Here is a 17,173-nt window from a genome sequence, read left to right as displayed (position 1 = left end):
TGTATATCCAGTTGACATTCAGGAGCCGGTTGTGGTTCTGAGTTAGTTTCTTAATCTGGAATGCTAATTTGATTACATTGTGGTCTTAGAGACTGGTTGTTATGATTTCTGTTCTTCTGCATTTACTTAGAAGTGATTTATTTCCAATTATGTGGTCAATTTTAGAATAGGTGTGATATGGTGCTGAGAAGAATGTATATTCTGTGGATTTGAGGTGGAGAGTTCTGTAGATGTCTGTTAGGTTTGCTTGGTCCAGGTCTGAGTTCAAGTCCTGGATATCCTTGTTAATTTTCTGTCTGGTTGATCTGTCTAATATTGACAGTGGAGTGTTAAAGTCTTCCACCATTATTGTGTGGGAGTCTTAGTCTCTTTGTAGTTCATTAAGAACTTGCTTTATGTATCTGGGTGCTCCTGTATTGGGTGTGTATATATTTAGGATCATTAGCTCTTCTTGTCGCATTGCTCCTTTTACCATTATGTAATGCCCTTCTTTGTCTCTTTTCATCTTTGTTGGTTTAAAGTGTATTTTATCAAGGACTAGGATTGCAACTCCTGTTTTTTTTTTTTTTGCTCTCCATTTGCTTGGTAGATCTTCCTTCATCCCTTTATTTTGAGCCTGTGTGTGTCCTTGCATGTGAGATGGGTTTCCTGAATACAGCACACAAAATGTCTTGACTTTTTATCTAATTTGCCAGTCTGTGTCTTTTGATTGGGGCATTTACCCATTTACATTTAAGGTTAATATTGTTATGTGTGAATTTGATCTTGCCTTTTTGATGCTAGCTGGATGTTTTCCCCGTTAGTGGACGTAGTTTCTTCATTGTGTCAATGGTCTTTACCATTTGGTATGTTTTTGGAGTGGCTGGTACTGGTTGTTCCTTTCCATGTTTAGTGCTTCTTTTAGGAGCTTTTGTAAGGCAGGCCTGGTGGTGACACAATCTCTCAGCAACTGCTTGTCTATAAAGAATTTTATTTCTCCTTCACTTATGAAGCTTAGTTTGGCTGGATATGTAATTCTAGGTTGAAAGTTGTTTTCTTTAAGGATGTTGAATATTGGCCCCCACTCTCTTCTGGCTTGTAGTGTTTTTGCCCAGAGATCCGCTCTGTGTCTGAAGGGCTTCTCTTTGTGGGTAACCTGATCTTTTTCTCTGGCATTCTTAGCATTTTGTCCTTCATTTGAATCCTGGTGAATCTGACAATTATGTGCCTTCGGGTTGGTCTTCCTGAGGAATATCTTTGGGGTGTTCTCTGTATTTCCTGGAGTTGCATATTAGCCTGGCTTGCTAGGTTGGGGAAGTTTTCCTCGATAATAACCTGAAGAGTGTTTTCCAGCTTGGATTCATTCTCTCTGTCACATTCAGGTATGCCTATCAAAGGTAGAGTAGGTCTTTTCACATAATCCCATATTTCGCGGAGTCTTTGTTCATTTCTTTTCACTCTTTTTTCTCTAATCTTGCCTTCTCGTTTTATTTCATTGAGTTAATATTCAATCTCTGATATCCTTTCTTCTGCTTGGTCAATTTGGCTATTGAAACTTGTGTCTGCTTCGTGAAGTTCTTCTGCTGTGTTTTTCAGCTCCATCAGGTAATTTATATTCTTCTCTAAGTTGTTTATTCTAGTTAGCATTTTGTCTAACCTTATTTCAAGGTTCTTAGTTTCTTTGCATTGGGTTAGAACATGTTCTTTTAGCTCAGAGAAGTTTGTTATTACCCACCTTCTGAAGTCTGTTTCTGTCAATTCATCAGACTCATTCTCCATCCAACTTTGTTCCCTTGCTTGTGAGGAGTTCTGATCCCTTGGAGGAGGAGAGGTGTTCTGGTTTTTGGTGTTTTCATCCTTTTTGCACTGGTTTCTTCCCAACTTCGTGGATTTATCTACCTGTGTTTTTTGTAGTTGGTGATTTTCAGATGGGGTCTCTCAGTGAACGTCTTTTTTGTTGATGTTGAAGCTATTTCCTTCTGTTTTTTAGTTTTCCTTCTAACACTTGGGCTCCTCTGCTGTACAATTGCTGGAGGTCCACTCCAGACCCTGCTTGCCTGGGATCACCTGTGGGGGCTGCCAAACAGTAAGGGTTGCTGCTGGTTTCTTCTTCTGACATGTTTTTCCTAGAAGGATACCCACCAGATGTCAGCTTGAGCTCTTCTTTATGAGGTGTCTCTTAGGATATATGGGGATTGGGGATCTGTTTGAGGAGACACTGTGTCCCTTATAAGAGCTCAGGTGCTGTGCTGTGAGCTCCGTTGTTCCATTCAGAGCTGCTGGGCAGGTACATTTAAGTCTGCTGCAGTAGAACTCATAACTGCCTCTTTTCCCAGGTGGTCTGTCCTAGGAAGGTGGGGTTTTATTTATAAGTTTTTGATGTGCTGCCGCCTTTTTTCAGAGATGCCCTGACCCTAAGGAGGTAGTCTAGTCACATTCTGCCAGCAGAGACGTTTCTGAGCTGCCTCGGGCTCTACCCAGCTGTTGTGTAAACTTCCCTGTGGTTTTGTTTACAGAGATGTAGTTAGAACTGCCTCTGTAATGGTGGTCTGCCTCAATAATGGTGGACTGCTTTGGTAATTGCAGACTGCCTTGGTAGTGGCGGACTGCCTCGGTAATGGTGGATGCCTTTCCCCTCACTGAGCTGGACTGTCCCAGGTCCAGTTGTGCTTGCTGCAAAAGTCTCAATCCAGAGCATTTCAGATTTCTGGTGTTTATAGGGGTGGGAGTTGTCGAGCCAGATCACCTGGCTCCCTGTTTCAGCCTCCTCTTTTTCAGTTGAATGGGCGGCTGTCTCCCAGGCATTCCTGGTGCTCATTGAAATGGCCGCCCAGATTTGTGTGAGTTTTTGTGCAGAAACCCATGGCACCGGCTGAAACAGCTGTGTTGGAGACTCGTGGTGCTTTTCAGTCTGGGAATCTCCTGGTCTGTGGGTTGTAAAAACTCATTTGGGAATCACTTACCCTCTGCATTATTCTTGCTGGGAACTGCACTCCAGGGCTGTTCCTATTCAGCCATCTTGGACCTCCTATCCTGTTTTTTGTTTTAAGTGCAATTACAGCGAGTCATTTTTTTCATTGGGTGTTACTTTTACATATAAAAAACATAATTGTAGGTGTATTATGTTACTTCCTGGGAGTCTTCTAGGAGTTTTGATCTGCAAAACTGAATATTCTGTTAAAGTTATTTCTTGATTTAGTTGGTATTTTGGAATATCTACTGAAAAGACTTTCAAAATGACCAAACCTATACATTTTTTTCTTATTACAGTTAAAAGTCTTTCTTTTTTGTAATTTTTCTATATCCATGGCCATTTCAAAACTTGCCAAATTACCAAACCCATATTTTTTTTCCTTATTACAATTAAAAATCTATTTTTTGTTAATTTTTCTATGTCCAGGGCCATGTCAAACTTTGCATAGTTTGTTCTTATTTATCACTGTCTGAATGATATCTACAATTTTCAGCTCTTACCTATAGACATTATTCTTTTACCGTATAATGGAATAATCTCACAGTTTATTTAGGGAAGCTGAGAGGATAGCCTTATATTTTAGAGATGTAACCTGATGAATTTATAGATGAACTATCATGATGTTTGGGATGTATTTTAAAAATATTCAGGATAAAAAAGGGAGACAATATTAACATCCGGAGTTTATTTAATAGTAATGTACCAATGTTAACTTCTTAGTTTCAACAAATGTACTGTAGTTCTCTTAAGTCATTTATATTAGAGGAAATGGCTGAATGGCATATGGAACTCTGTGTACTATTTTGCAGCTTCTCTGTAAATTGGAAATTACCCTAATAAAAAGTTTGTTTAAAAGAAAGAATAAAAGTGTGGTGATAAATAAAGCAAAGATGAAAAAATGTTGAAAGTGGTTGAATGGTTGAGGGTTATGTGTTCCTTTCTTGGGTAAGCAGAGCTTTGCAGGTCTTTTTCCCAGGTGTCTGGGTGTCAGCTTCTTTACTCTGTTGCTCCTGTGACCTTGGTTTCACAGTTCTTCCCTGCATTTAACTTTCTGCTTCATTGGAAGAAAGAGCTTAAATTATTTTCAGTGACCAAGTGTCATAATGAATCATGAGATAATTTAGCTGTAATAATTCATGAAAGAACTCCTAGTAGGATATATTTATTTAATAGCTTTGTATCACCAGTTTCACTAACCTCTCTATTACTATATTCAATTCAGAAGAAGCCAAAGGATATGCTACTATAACACTGACATTAGGAATGCTACTAAGAGTCTGTTTTTTTTTTCCCTTAATAAAAAGAAAAAATCTGACTAGCTTGTCATGTATGTGAGGAGACTATAAAAATATGGTTAAGAAAAATGTTGTCTATCTCCCCATCTCTCCTATGGGGCCCTACTAAGTGAAGACTAAGGAAAAGAGGAATAAAGGGGGCTTGACCAAAGATTCAGAAAAATAGTCTCATGCTGCGATTCTATGAATAATATCTTGATTTGCCCATTAGTAAAGCATGTTTCTTAGACTACCAACAAACACAAGTTCTAATGGATAGGCGTTCTACCAGCCTCCAACTGAGGTAAGTCATTTACACTGTGTCAGATGGGTGAGGCTGCTGGAGTTTCTGTCATTACCATTAGCTAACTAGAATTATATAGAGTTATCTTGTAAAATTTTTAATAGGCACTTTATGCATTTTCTCATTCATTATTCACTTCAGAGTCAAAATATATTTATGAAATTGTAGATAGGATTTTCAAGCTTCAGAAAGTAATTTGTGAAATACAAAAATGAGTTTGGAATCCAACTTGTTTTCCTAGCTTCAAGAAACACCATTTCTTAATCATTGCAGCTAATGCAAATGGATTTACCAGCTGTTTTTTTTTTTTTTTTTGGTGACGGAGTTTCACTCTTGTTGCCCAGGCTGGAGTGTAATGATGTGATCTCGGCTCACTGCAACCTTCACCTGCTGGGTTCAGGCAGTTCTCCCTCAGCCTCCCAAGTAGCTGAGATTACAGGCATGCGCCACCACACCTGGCTAAATTTGTATTTTTATTAAAGACAGGGTTTCTCCATGTTGGTCAGGCTGGTCTCAAACTCCCAACCTCAGGTGATCTGCCCGCCTCTGCCTCCCAAAGTGCTGCCATTACAGGGGTGAACCACTGTGCCCAGCCACCAGCTGTTTTTATATGGCTTTATTTTACTAATGAAATTTAAAAAAAAACCACAAAGTCATCATGTATGCTTATCTAAATTTTTCCAATGTTCTTTTTGCTAATAAGTCTTTTATTTAATGCTGTATATTCTTTCTGCATCACCAGCAGTGGAGAGAATTTGATCAGAGATGTGACTCTGAGAGCTGAAGTCACCTGTACCTCACTGTTTTTGTTTGTTTGTTTGTTTTTGAGACAGAGCCTCACTCTTTTTGCCAGGCTAGAATCCAATGGGGCGCATTCTCAGCTCACTGCAACCTCCACCTCCCAGGTTCAAGCTGTTCTCCTGCTTCAGCCTCCCAAGTAGCTGGGATTATAGGTGTGCAGTATCACACCTGGCAAAGTTTTGTATTTTTAGTGGAGATGGAGTTTCACCATGTTGGCCAGGCTGATCTCTAACTCTTGACTTCAACCTTGGCCTTCCAAAGTGCTGGGATTACATGTATGAGCCACCATGCCCAGCTGGAGTTACCTATACTTTAAACTGGGGCACTGAGTGGAGTCAGGTTCGTCTTTCTGGACCTGGGCAGTGCTAAGCAGCCCAGCCTATGCTACATTTCTAACACGGCCTTGCTATGTGAAATCAGTGTGTCTGTTTTATAAAGACCACCTGACTGGTGCTGTTTTACCATTGATGTGCTATTGATGTGGTTTTCTAGTACCAAAACACTAGTTTTAGTAGTTAGTATAACTTAACAACTTCCTCTGAAATGTTAAAGGGCCCCTGTGTTTCATATTACTTCAAAACAGAAATGAGAAGTCACTAAATTTATTATTACAAACATTAGGAAGACTTTATTTATAACCTACAGATAGGATATAAGTACATATAATACTTTAAAGGTTGTCTTTGTTTTTCAAGCCTTTTTATAAATAAAGGGTTTTGATTATTGTGTTAGAAAAAAATTAGACATTAAAAATTAGAGGAGTAATGAGCTGAAAGGTTACCATCTTTTGAAGTGATGGATTAAAAATAAATCAGGCACAAGTATTTTTATGTAAGCTGCATTTTTAAAAAGTAATCTGAAAGGCTTTAAAATTATGTTGCTGGTGGGCTTTCTGGTAACTTACATGGAAATGATTTTTCATATTTTTATCAAGAAGTCAGTTCTAGACATTTAAATGAATAACTCATGAATACTTTTGGGTTTCTATCATGGACCGATTGAATTTCAAGGATATTGCAGGATTTTATATTGGTTCAATGAGACTCTTTAGTTTTTTGTACAGATATTTGCGTTAATGAGTATCGAGAAGCATAACAGTACAAGTTTGACTTGCATTTGAAAACAGGATTTCTAAGTAAACCAGTACATATTTGCTAACTACCTGTATTTTTTCATACTGAGTTTTTTTTTCTCTTTCAAAACCATAAATTTATGATCCAGTAAGTCCAGAATTGGTAGCATGAAAAAAATCTTGTCTTTTATGCATTATATTCACATCTTAATTTTTCTTTCTGAGCCTTGGTCCCTTTAGGTGAGGCAAAAGTCTCAGTGACCTTTAAACGGAATGCTTTTGAGAGATGATAGTACAGGATAGGATCAAAGCACAGGTTTGACACAGCCAGAAGCAGTGTGGCCTCTTTGGCTTTGAAGAGTAAAATCCTGGTTGAGCAATCAGTTATGACTTCTGTCTGGCTGAGGGTGTATGGGATGCGGACAATATGATAAGGAACAAAGCATATGATGTAGCCTGTTGTCACTAAAAGTATGTTGATGAGGGCCTTTTTCACATTTGGGTAATTTTCATTATCTCTGTTTCTGTAGAGCTGTCGAATTACAAGGCAGTTGGATATTAAAATGATGGCTGAGAAATTTAAAAATATTGCTACACATATGAAATTGGTTAGCAAATGCCAGTTTCTTCCAAATTCGTTTTTAAACTCCATACAACCCACATTTGACTTTTCCTTGATGTCTTTGATGGGAATCATCATATTTGGCACCATTATGAGAAGGACCATTAGCCACACAACGGTTGATATCATTTTGGCAAATCCAGGTTCTTGTATTCGGTAGATCTTGCAGCTGTGTATCAACTGAAGACAGCGATCAATGCTGACAAATGACAAGAATATAATTGATAAGTACATATTGATATAGATGAGGCAGGCGGTTACTTGGCAGTGGAATATCTTCAGCTTCCAAGGTGCGACACCCAAGTCAGCGACAATTTTCACCGGTAATGCCAGAGTAAGCAGGAAGTCGGCTGTGAGCAAATTAATTAAGTAGATGCTCACACACCTGTGTTTAGTATTCTTCTGTAGAAAAGCCCAGGTTGCAAAACAACTTCCAATAATTCCAACAAGGAAAACTAAATAAAAAAAATACGTGAATGGCTCCAGATCTTTATAAACTGGGCAGAAGAACGAACTGTTTGTCATCTTGAGGGAAAATAAGGATGACTGCTGATTAAAAAGAAAAATTTTTAAGACTCTGTAAAAGAAACAAGAGAAGGGAGGTTAGTAACTAAAATTAGCAACTATTTTGTTTAAAAGACATTTGTCCTCACAATACCATTATCTTTCTAGTTCTTAGATATTACTTTATTGGTGAACTTACTAGATCATGTGGCCTGGTGAGAACGAACATACTAGATTATGAAGAAGCCTGGGTTTTCCATTGTCTGATTTTGTGACTTTTAGGAAATCCCATGCAGGCTTTCTTTTAGTAGGGATATTTTCAACCTCGGGTTTTTCCATTCATGTAGTTCTTTTGTTACCAGTTGGGTTGGAAGTTAGTTTGCAGAGGAGATAAGTAAACTGAAATTCTGAGAAGTACAGAGAGGAAACTAGGTTTGTGGTTGAGCCTGAAGAGCCTTCAGTGAGGCCTTCTGGGTTTTTTCTTGTTTTGTTTTTTGTTTTCCATAGATTCATGTAGCTCCTCAGGCTAGGAGAACCCTGGCTGACAGGGAAGGTAAGGAGTTCATGGAAAATTGTAGTACAATTTAAAAAGTATTATTTAAAAATAGGTCTTTCATTGTGTAACCTATTAGAAGGTTTTCAAAAACAAAATTTATTTTATTTTATTTTTTAGCTGAAGGAGTTGAAGGATTAGAATGTGATCTTAAATTGATGCTTATTTCCTTCATTTTCATTTCTTCAGTTTCTTAATGGCCTTTTCGTCCTTCAGTTTCTTAATGGCCTAGACCTCTTACATCCAGTATTGTGGCCTCTACCAAGTGCAGCTATTGAACATTTGAAATGTGCGCAGTCCAAAGCAACTTGTGCTGTAAATGCAAAATACATGCCGAATTTTGAAGATTTATTATAAAATATTATAAAAATAGTACAAGTAGTACAAATCTTACTGTTTTATATAAACAGTATAAAATTAAGTATCTTTAATATCTTACTAATATTTTTTATATTAAGCACATGTTGAAATGTTTTTTGGTATATTAGGCTAAATATGTTACTTACATAAATCTCTCCTGTTTACTTTTATTTTTAAAATGCATTTGTTAGAAAAAATTAAATTACCTTTGTAATTTGCATTATCTTTCTATTGAACGGTACTGGTAAAGATGTTTCTGTCAATGTTTTTGAGTATTTTCATTAAAAATGTATTTTAAAAGCTACCAGAACATGGATGCATGTTCATTGATTAAAAAATCCTTGGAGAAAGATTTTATTATATTAGTATCAAAACATCTAACAGTTGAATTGTTTTTTTTTTCTTTCATTGTGGGTTTTGAAGCAGTTAAAAGCCCAGAAACATAAGACATTCCCCTTAGAACTACTGTTCTACTTACCATTGATAATGACAGTGCAATCTTGTCATGCCCTTCCCAAATCTGGAACATTGGGTGGATTTGTAAACTCAACTTAAACTGATAAGTCTATTCAAACTTACATACTTAGAGCTAAGGGTACATTAGTAACCTTTCTTGTGCTTCCTGTTGATGTGGGTCCTCCTTTTGCATATTCAACAATGTTCTTTTCTTTTAAAGATCTGAAGATTATTTTTGTATTTTAGCAAGAAAAAATTTTGTAGTACAATCTTTTTAAAGGTAGCAAATAGTAAGTTATGGTGACCAACACAGAAGGCCAAATCAGCTACTCTGAAAGCTCCCTTTAGTAAGAGAATAAAACTTCTGACGTCTTTCTAAAAATTCTCCCAACTGTTTAATGAACCTTTGTGTGCATTTGTAATGAAACAATATATGCAGATGATTAAGGCAGATGTACACAAAGTTTTCTAAATTCAAGTGCTGCTTAAAGGCTACATGCCCTTTCTCTTTCTCTACTTGAGTTAGCACCTTAGAGTCCATGAATAATGTTATCCTTTACCAAACTGAATGAAAATATTTAAGCACTTGCTTTGTATCTGACATTATGCTAAGTACTTTACGTGTACGTATTTAACTTCTTTTCATTTTCATAAGGTAGGTGTTGTTATCGTCCCTGCTTTACAGATGAGGAAACTGAGGCATAATGGGGTTACATACCCAAAGTTATGTAGCTAATAGGATACAAAGCCAGGATTCCAGCTGAGTCAGTCTGGTCTCAGAACCACATTCAAAACCACTCCAAAACACTGCCTCAATAATAATAATAATCGTAGGTGATGATAGTAATGATAATGGTGATGATGATGATGATTGTATCTGTCAGTCTTTACTAAGGGCTTACTCTGTGGGCAGGAATTATGTTCTAATCAAGTTTTACTTAATGAAGTTGAAATAAACTATTCATTTTTAACTTTTTACCAAAATGCTAAGGAAATAAGTATAGGCTTTTCATGTATTATGATGTTTTATGCATACATCCACACACATGCATGCTGTACATACACACACACACACACACACACACGAATGCACATTTAAAAACAAACCCTAGGTCCTTTCCAATAAGTTTAAACCAGCTTTACTCTCAAAGCTCCCATAATCTAGTTTCTCTCTACCATCTTGTCTATCTCTTAATCCCAGATTAAGATTGGGATTGGTAGGGTCTCTTCTGTGTACAGTTCCTTCCTGCCTTTATACTTTTGCATGTGTTAGAAATTTTGGGATCATCAGGATTTTAAAAATGGATGGGATCTTTATAAATAGCTCTAGTGGAATCCCCAAGTCAGTTGAGGAGATGGAGGGCTTGCCTTGGTTCCTCAAGCTTTCGCAGCATGTTCAGGCAGGACTAGGATCTGCTCTTATTGATCATCGTCTGAGTTCTCTGCCTTTATCCTTCCTATTCCTGAATCCTGCTTATTTCAGGGCTTTAAGGAAACTCCTCATATCTGAAAACTACTCTAGGCTTTACTGATGTCCTTGGCGACCATGAATTTTGATAGTTACCATTTATTTGAACCTTGGAATTTTGAACATACTTTATGTGAAAAACTAGTGTTGGTGTGCATTGATCATGTGTCACATCTTTGCTTACTGTTACTGTCTAAGGTCCTAGGATTTTGGCTTATGGTTTTTCTTTTTTGTGTTTTTTTTTTTTTTTTTTTGAGACTGAGTCTTGATCCGTCCCCAGGCTGGAGTACAGTGGTGTGATCTTGGCTCATTGCAACCTCTGCCTCCCAGGTTCAAGCGATCCTCCTGCCTCAGCCTCCTGAGTAGCTGGGACTACAGGCATGTGCCACCATACCCAGCTAATTTTTTGTGTTTTGAGTAGAGGTGGGGTTTCACCAAGTTGGCCAGGATGGTGTTGATCTCTTGACCTCATGATTCACTGACCTTGGCCTCCCAAAGTGCTGGGATTACAGGTGTGAGCCACTGGGCCTGGCTTTGGCTTATGCTTTTTTTATTTCAAATATTACATCATAATGGTGACATAATAATGTGTTACTTTAAGTGCTCCATTGCTTGCACAACTATAGAATAAGACTGTTATATCAATGAGGCTTATATGATAAAGAGAAGAACTAGAATAATTTTTTTTAAGTATCTCTGTAACTAGAACTGATGATATATACCAAACATGAGTAATTTATTGGAAATGAATCATTCAGTATTTCTCAAGAATCATGGAGCATCTCCCATTTCTCACATTTGCATTTATGAACTTTTGCTTAAATTACAGTGAAAAACAATTCTGTTTAAAATTTTTGCTTATGTAAATTTGAGGTTAAACAATTGTATAATAACATCCTGTGTTCTGTGTCACAAGTTTGAGAACTAAGTGCTTAATAAATATTTTACTAGACAGTTATTCGCCAGTGAAAATGTGAGATAACAGAAGTAGCCAGCAACAATAAAAGATGTTAAGTGTCTCTGTATTTTGGATAGAGTGCCGATTGCTTAGAAAATAAATAAACTGAGTGGACACAGTGGCTCACGCCTGTAATCTCAGCACTTTAGGAGGCTGAGGTGGGTGGATCAGTTGAGGTCAGGAGTTCAAGACCAGCCTAACCAAGATGATGAAACCCTGTCTCTACTAAAAATACAAAAATTAGCTGGGTGTGGTAGCACACATCTGTAATCCCAGCTACTTGGGAGGCTGAGGCAGGCGAATTTCTTGAACCCAGGAGGTGGAGGTTGCAGTGAGCCGAGATCTCACCATTGCACCCCAGCCTGGGTGAAAAAGTGAGATTTCTTTTCTAAGAAAAAAAAAAAGAAAAGAAAATAAATAAACTTATTAGATGTTTTATGGGAGTCACAGTGGAATGTTCTTGAAATTACCTATTGTAATGTTTATACAGGAAAGTCATCTTAAGGGCTGTTGTTAGCGGTTGTGAAGATTTACAATGTTGCCTCTATCCACCCAGTTATAACATTGAGTTACTGAATAGTTATGCTCACCCAGGTATTCAGTCTGGTGTCAGTTATGCTGTCTTTTGGAGAAAGATGAATGAGTTCATCAGAGAAAAGAAAATAGTATCATTCACAGCTAGGACCGATTTAGAGTTTACAAATTGATGCTTTCTTATACAGCCTGACCTTTTCTATTTATAAACTTTAAATAGTAAAAATCACAAATTTGTTTTTCATGGAAAAGCATTTGAGCATATTAAGTAGTTAAAAAGACATACCTGGGGCTGTCTTCTGTGAGCCTCAGCAGGCCTTGCTGTACGTCTTCAGAGAAGCATGAGCTGTTTGGTTAGCCACAGCAGTAGCAGACCCATTGCAGACTGCTGGCTTTACTAAAAATTTCCTTTTCTTTTTGTGTGGTTTTAAAATGTTGCGTATTGACGTAGATGAAACTGTGGTTTGCAAAGTATTTTAACTGTGTTAAAGTCTCCTAAAGAAGTTTATTTTAAATATATACAATTGTATGTGTGCTTTCTTAAGCAATTCACTTGTCATATTTTTTAGAGAAAAGATCTTCGTTTGTCTATTTTAGTACCTACCCTCTTTTTTTTTAAAGTATCCAAGATATGTTCCATGTCATAATGATTTCAAAGATTATCACTCTTTATGCTTTGACAGGGATTAATAAAGATATAAGGTGTTTAAGCAAATGTTTCTCCAGTATATCTAATAATAAAGCTTTTCAAAGTTAGAATTTAAAAAATAGTTGCAGTTTGTATCCCTGCTGAGACATGTATTATTAAAAAAAAAAACAAAAAGATGTGTTTTACAGAGTCTGCTAATGTATATGTTTTATTTATCTTCTTTTGTGTTCGTTTTAGACAAATCTGGAAATAGAAATAAGGAACATCATTATGCAGAGAGATAATTACTGTTAATATTTTTGGTACATAAGTTTTAAACTTTTTCTATGCTTATATATACCCACTTAAGTGTTATTCATACTATTTTATAGTTTATAATTTTTCATTGAAGAATATATTATATATTTTCAATTTATGAGACGAATTGTTACATATATTTGTCTATTTAACTCAAACAGCATAATAAATTGAAATAGTATTTAATTGTAATTAATAGATTGTATATAAAGGAACCCTACTGTATATATTTAAATTGTTTGGTTAAATGTTTGTTGAGTTTTTGGCTGAACAATGTTTATTGAGTGTCTGAAAGGCGACTAGCATAATGTGGAACCTAACAAGCTTATTTTCAAGGGTTCTAAATTTTCTGATTCCAAGTTGATGTGTATAAATGCAAAGCTATTTCCTGGTTAGTTAGGGTCTGGTTTCTTCTAATGCTTCAGTGGCTTGGTAGGTGCTTTGATTTGTTTTAATAATACTCGGTCAGTTTTCTAGGTAAGAAAAAATAAGACACCTTTCCAGGATCTAAAATGGATCCCTTGGTATTAGTTTTTAAAAAGAAAACTCTCTCAAAAGATGAAATGAGAAGTATCTAGCTAGGGAGAATTTAGGGAAAGTCTAAGGAGACTTTTGAAAAAAATGTAAGGATGCTTATGATGATATTGGTCATGTTTCAGGTATTCTGACATTCTCCTAAATTCGTATGATTATTATTTGCCAGTGAGGACTATAAATCATAAACATGGAGGGAAAAAGCAAATATTTCTCCAACTTTTTATGTTAAGAACCAGTGTTAACTTTATCATCATAGGCTAGGAAAAGATCTTTCTTTTAAGATATGGATGCTTTATTGATGTACAGGACTCACTGAAGAACATGCTTGTAGAAAAGACAAATTTGCAGACAAGTAAGTGAGAAGTGACAAAACTGAAAAGTACTAGCAATTGCATTTAAAGATCCACTCAAGCCACAGTTTCTGTCTGGATTGCCAAATGTGAAAGCACTAAAGTGCCCTAGTTCTGAGAGTTCTATTTAATTTTTAGAATAATGAGAATTAATCTTTTAATAGAGAGATGAATCATATTCCTCCTTTTGAGAATGAGCTTAGCTAACCTGGCTTTGTGTGGAAGTTTATTCATAGTGGAAATATGTGTATTTTTCATTTTTTTAATACAAGTTCCATTTGATTTTCTACGAGCCACTTTTTTCTCTCTGTTTCATTGAGGACAAGTATTTATAACTATACTTAGTGTTCCAGGAAGTTGCACGTCATCACTAACATACCCAAGCGGGAAGAAGTGAGGTGAAGTTATTTTTCCCTTATTTTGGTCATGGCAGTACTTTTTGTTTAAGAAATAATCTCTTCATTACTTAAGAGTATTTCATGCATATTTTGTATGTGTAAAATAAAAATTAGAGCTAAATTGTCCCCCAGGTTATGAATTGAGAAAGAAAGTATTTTCTATAGTCAACTCTCCTATCCATACAAAAGGTGCTTTTGATTTTATTGAACACAAATACCAAACAGCAGTATTTCAGTAGAAATATTTGCCTTGAATGTTTAATGTTTTTAAAATTTGCTTTTTAGATGTAGCATGGAAGCCATTTGGAACTAATAGGGAGGGGAAAGCGAATGTTGGGGTGGGTGGCCACTGCCAAAGCCAGGCACAGGTGTGAGGACTTGGTTTTTTAAAATAAACCATGAGATACAGGAGATTCTGCCTCTTACAGATGGGGAAACTGAGGGACAAAGAAATTAAGGCCCACCCAGACCTGCACAGTTAGATCCTGGCTTCTCAGCTCTTAATTATGCTTCTTACAATGAAAGTGTTGGGGACAGTGATTACAATGGAGGCCATCAAGTCAGTCCAGGCCCCCTTCCTATTTGGTATTTGTAACCATTTGAATTTGCGGGCTACTGCGTGATGGACCAGTGTCCAACTGTTCTCACCTTCCTCATGGAGTTTTCAATCTCCAGAATGTGAATTTAGGACGCTCTTAGATCAAAATAGTTTACATCTGTATGATTTTTATGATCAGTCACTTCTGCCACAGCCTGTGCAACTTCAAAAGTCAGCCCTCTGTGTGGAGCCACTGTGCTTCAGCGTTATGTTTTGAAAGAAAATAATTTGTTTTTTTTGCACATAATTCTCTTTCCCACCTGGATTAGCCCAAAGATTTTTTTCTGTGCTCTGAGATGGTAGCTTTAAATCTGAGAGTGACAGATATGATTAGGTAGTGTAGTTTTAAAGTGAAATGTAGACATAAGTTTCCATGTTACTGTTTCTCTATTATTTAAATTCTGCCTTGTTTTTTTCTCATTAATGAGATGGAGAATACATATTTGGAAATGATTTGAAGGCAAAGGTTGCTTTTACACATTCTTGGAACGTGAACTCAGTTAAAAGAATGACTACATACATTCCCCTGTCATTTCCCCTTGACAGTCCTTTGGTTATCTGCCTTTTTTATTGACTGTAGTGTTACTGCATCAGTATTTTACCTTTTGGTTGTGAGGTGTAACTGCTAGTTGGTCCATGGTTATAAAATAATTTATGGTGGGGAAGTTCATAATAAAGAACTTTTAAAGATTGTTTCTTTTTCGTCACTGAATTTCATGCTTTTTTTTCCCATTTGATTGTTTATGGTCTATTTCTAATGAACTTGTGAATAACACATTTTCAAAGCACAGAACACATTTTAAAAACTCTTCATTTACTTTCCAGGAGAATGTTCTTTGGAGAACGTCTCCCTTTTCCTAGTCATTTGATTTTTGTTTTTTTTTTAAAGACAGGGTCTTCTTATGTTGCCCAGGCTGTTACTCACAGGTCTGATCATAGCCTGCTACAGTCCCAAACTCCTTGGCTCAAAGCAGTCCTCTTGCATCAGCTTCCTGAGTAACTGGGACTACAGGTGCACACCACTGGACCCAGCCATGTGAATATTTCTTGATCAAGTATATGAAAAATTATAACAGCAAATATTTATTGATTGCAGTCTGCCTCCTTATCTCTTCTAGAGAATATTTTATACTTTATGAAGGAGTAATAAGGAAATCTTATTAACTGCTATGTGTTAGAACCTGTGGGAATCTAGGAAGTGTAGTGCTCCTGACTGAGGTGGGATGGATGGGTGCTTCTTCAGATTGAGCTACAAGATGGTATGCTTGGGGGATGACACAGATAATTGGAGTATGAGAAATTTTGTGGGGGACTGTCAGACAATGTGGGGGCTTAGGTGTCTCTGTGAGGAAAAGACTGAGACCAAATCTTGGGTGCCCCCTGGGATTTTAATAAAGTAAGCGTTGGAGAGCTCATGGTTATACAAGGGAGAGAGCTGTCCATTCAGCTGTATTAGGTATATCTGCCAGCATTGGAGTTTGCTTGGTTAGAAGAGAAAGTGGAAGATAAGAAACCAGTTAGGGAATGATTGCAGTCATTTTAAGTGAGAAGCAATAAGGGATCTGAAATTACATGGGAGGGGAGTAATAGCTGAGGACCACTGTGGAGATGAAATCACTGTGTGGTGCAGTGGAGAGGGAGGAGAGGAGACTGAGCTTTTAGCCCTGGGAGTGGAAGTCTGAGGAGAGAGGCAGGTTGGGCAAATAGAAAGGTGAATTTGGCTTATTGGGTTACAAAGTTTTTATTTGATATAGCTTAGATAGATTTTCATTTTATTCTTTTTCATTTAGGTTTTAAATATTTCTCATACTTTATCTGTCATTAACCAGAACATTCTGAATATGCTTTGTAAACACTTAAGGAGCTCTTATTTTGAATAGCATTGATGGAAATGCTGGTTTTCTTATTTAAAAAGAGCATTTTTTTATTTTGCACCTAACTACTTTCATACTATTAGTCAGATAAAAACTACACTTGGCCATGACATTTTTTTTCTTTTATAATTGCATGTTTTTCTTAACAAGAAAGTGAATTTAATGTGGATTGAAATTGGCTTTTATAAGGATTGCCTTCTCATGCAGTTAATATGATATCAGAGCTAATATTCCTTTAGAAAGATAGTGGTTAAAAGTAGAACATAACTAACAGCTCGAAAAAAACTGCAAGTTAAATGTAGAGACTCTTTTAGCTTACAAAACAGAACATTGAGACTGGGCGTGGTGGCTCATGCCTTTAATCCCAGCACTTTGGGAGGCCGAAGTGGGCGGATCACCAGAGGTCTGGAGTTTGACACCAGCCTAGCCAACATGGTGAAATTCCATCTTTACTAAAAATATAAAAATTAGCCAAGTGTGGTGGCGAGTTCCTGTAATCTCAGCAACTCGGGAGGCTGAGGCAGGAGAATCACTTAAACCCTGGAGGTGGAGGTTGCAGTGAGCTGAGGTCACACTACTGCACTCCAGCCTGGGCGACGAGCAAGACTCTG

General features: G+C 36.8%; 2 protein-coding genes across 9 annotated transcripts in view; one reads left to right on the top strand and one right to left on the bottom strand.

Annotated features, from left to right (window-relative positions):
• MED12L (mediator complex subunit 12L) overlaps window positions 1-17,173 on the top strand; it is a 365,084-nt gene that overhangs the window by 116,646 nt on the left and 231,265 nt on the right. The window lies entirely within an intron of this gene.
• On the bottom strand, window positions 5,871-12,249 carry GPR171 (G protein-coupled receptor 171). The gene is made up of 2 exons (XM_035277953.3): window positions 12,146-12,249; window positions 5,871-7,603 (listed from the first exon to the last, which is right to left on the bottom strand). The coding sequence occupies exon 2, from the start codon at window positions 7,549-7,551 to the stop codon at window positions 6,592-6,594; it is 960 nt and encodes a 319-aa protein (XP_035133844.1). The 5' UTR covers window positions 7,552-7,603; window positions 12,146-12,249; the 3' UTR covers window positions 5,871-6,591.

The sequence above is a fragment of the Callithrix jacchus genome, chromosome 17 (genome assembly GCF_049354715.1).
Source record: "Callithrix jacchus isolate 240 chromosome 17, calJac240_pri, whole genome shotgun sequence".
Lineage (NCBI taxonomy): Eukaryota > Metazoa > Chordata > Mammalia > Primates > Cebidae > Callithrix > Callithrix jacchus.
The sequence above is the reverse complement of the archived record's forward strand: the minus strand, read 5'-3'. Positions and strand labels throughout refer to the sequence as shown.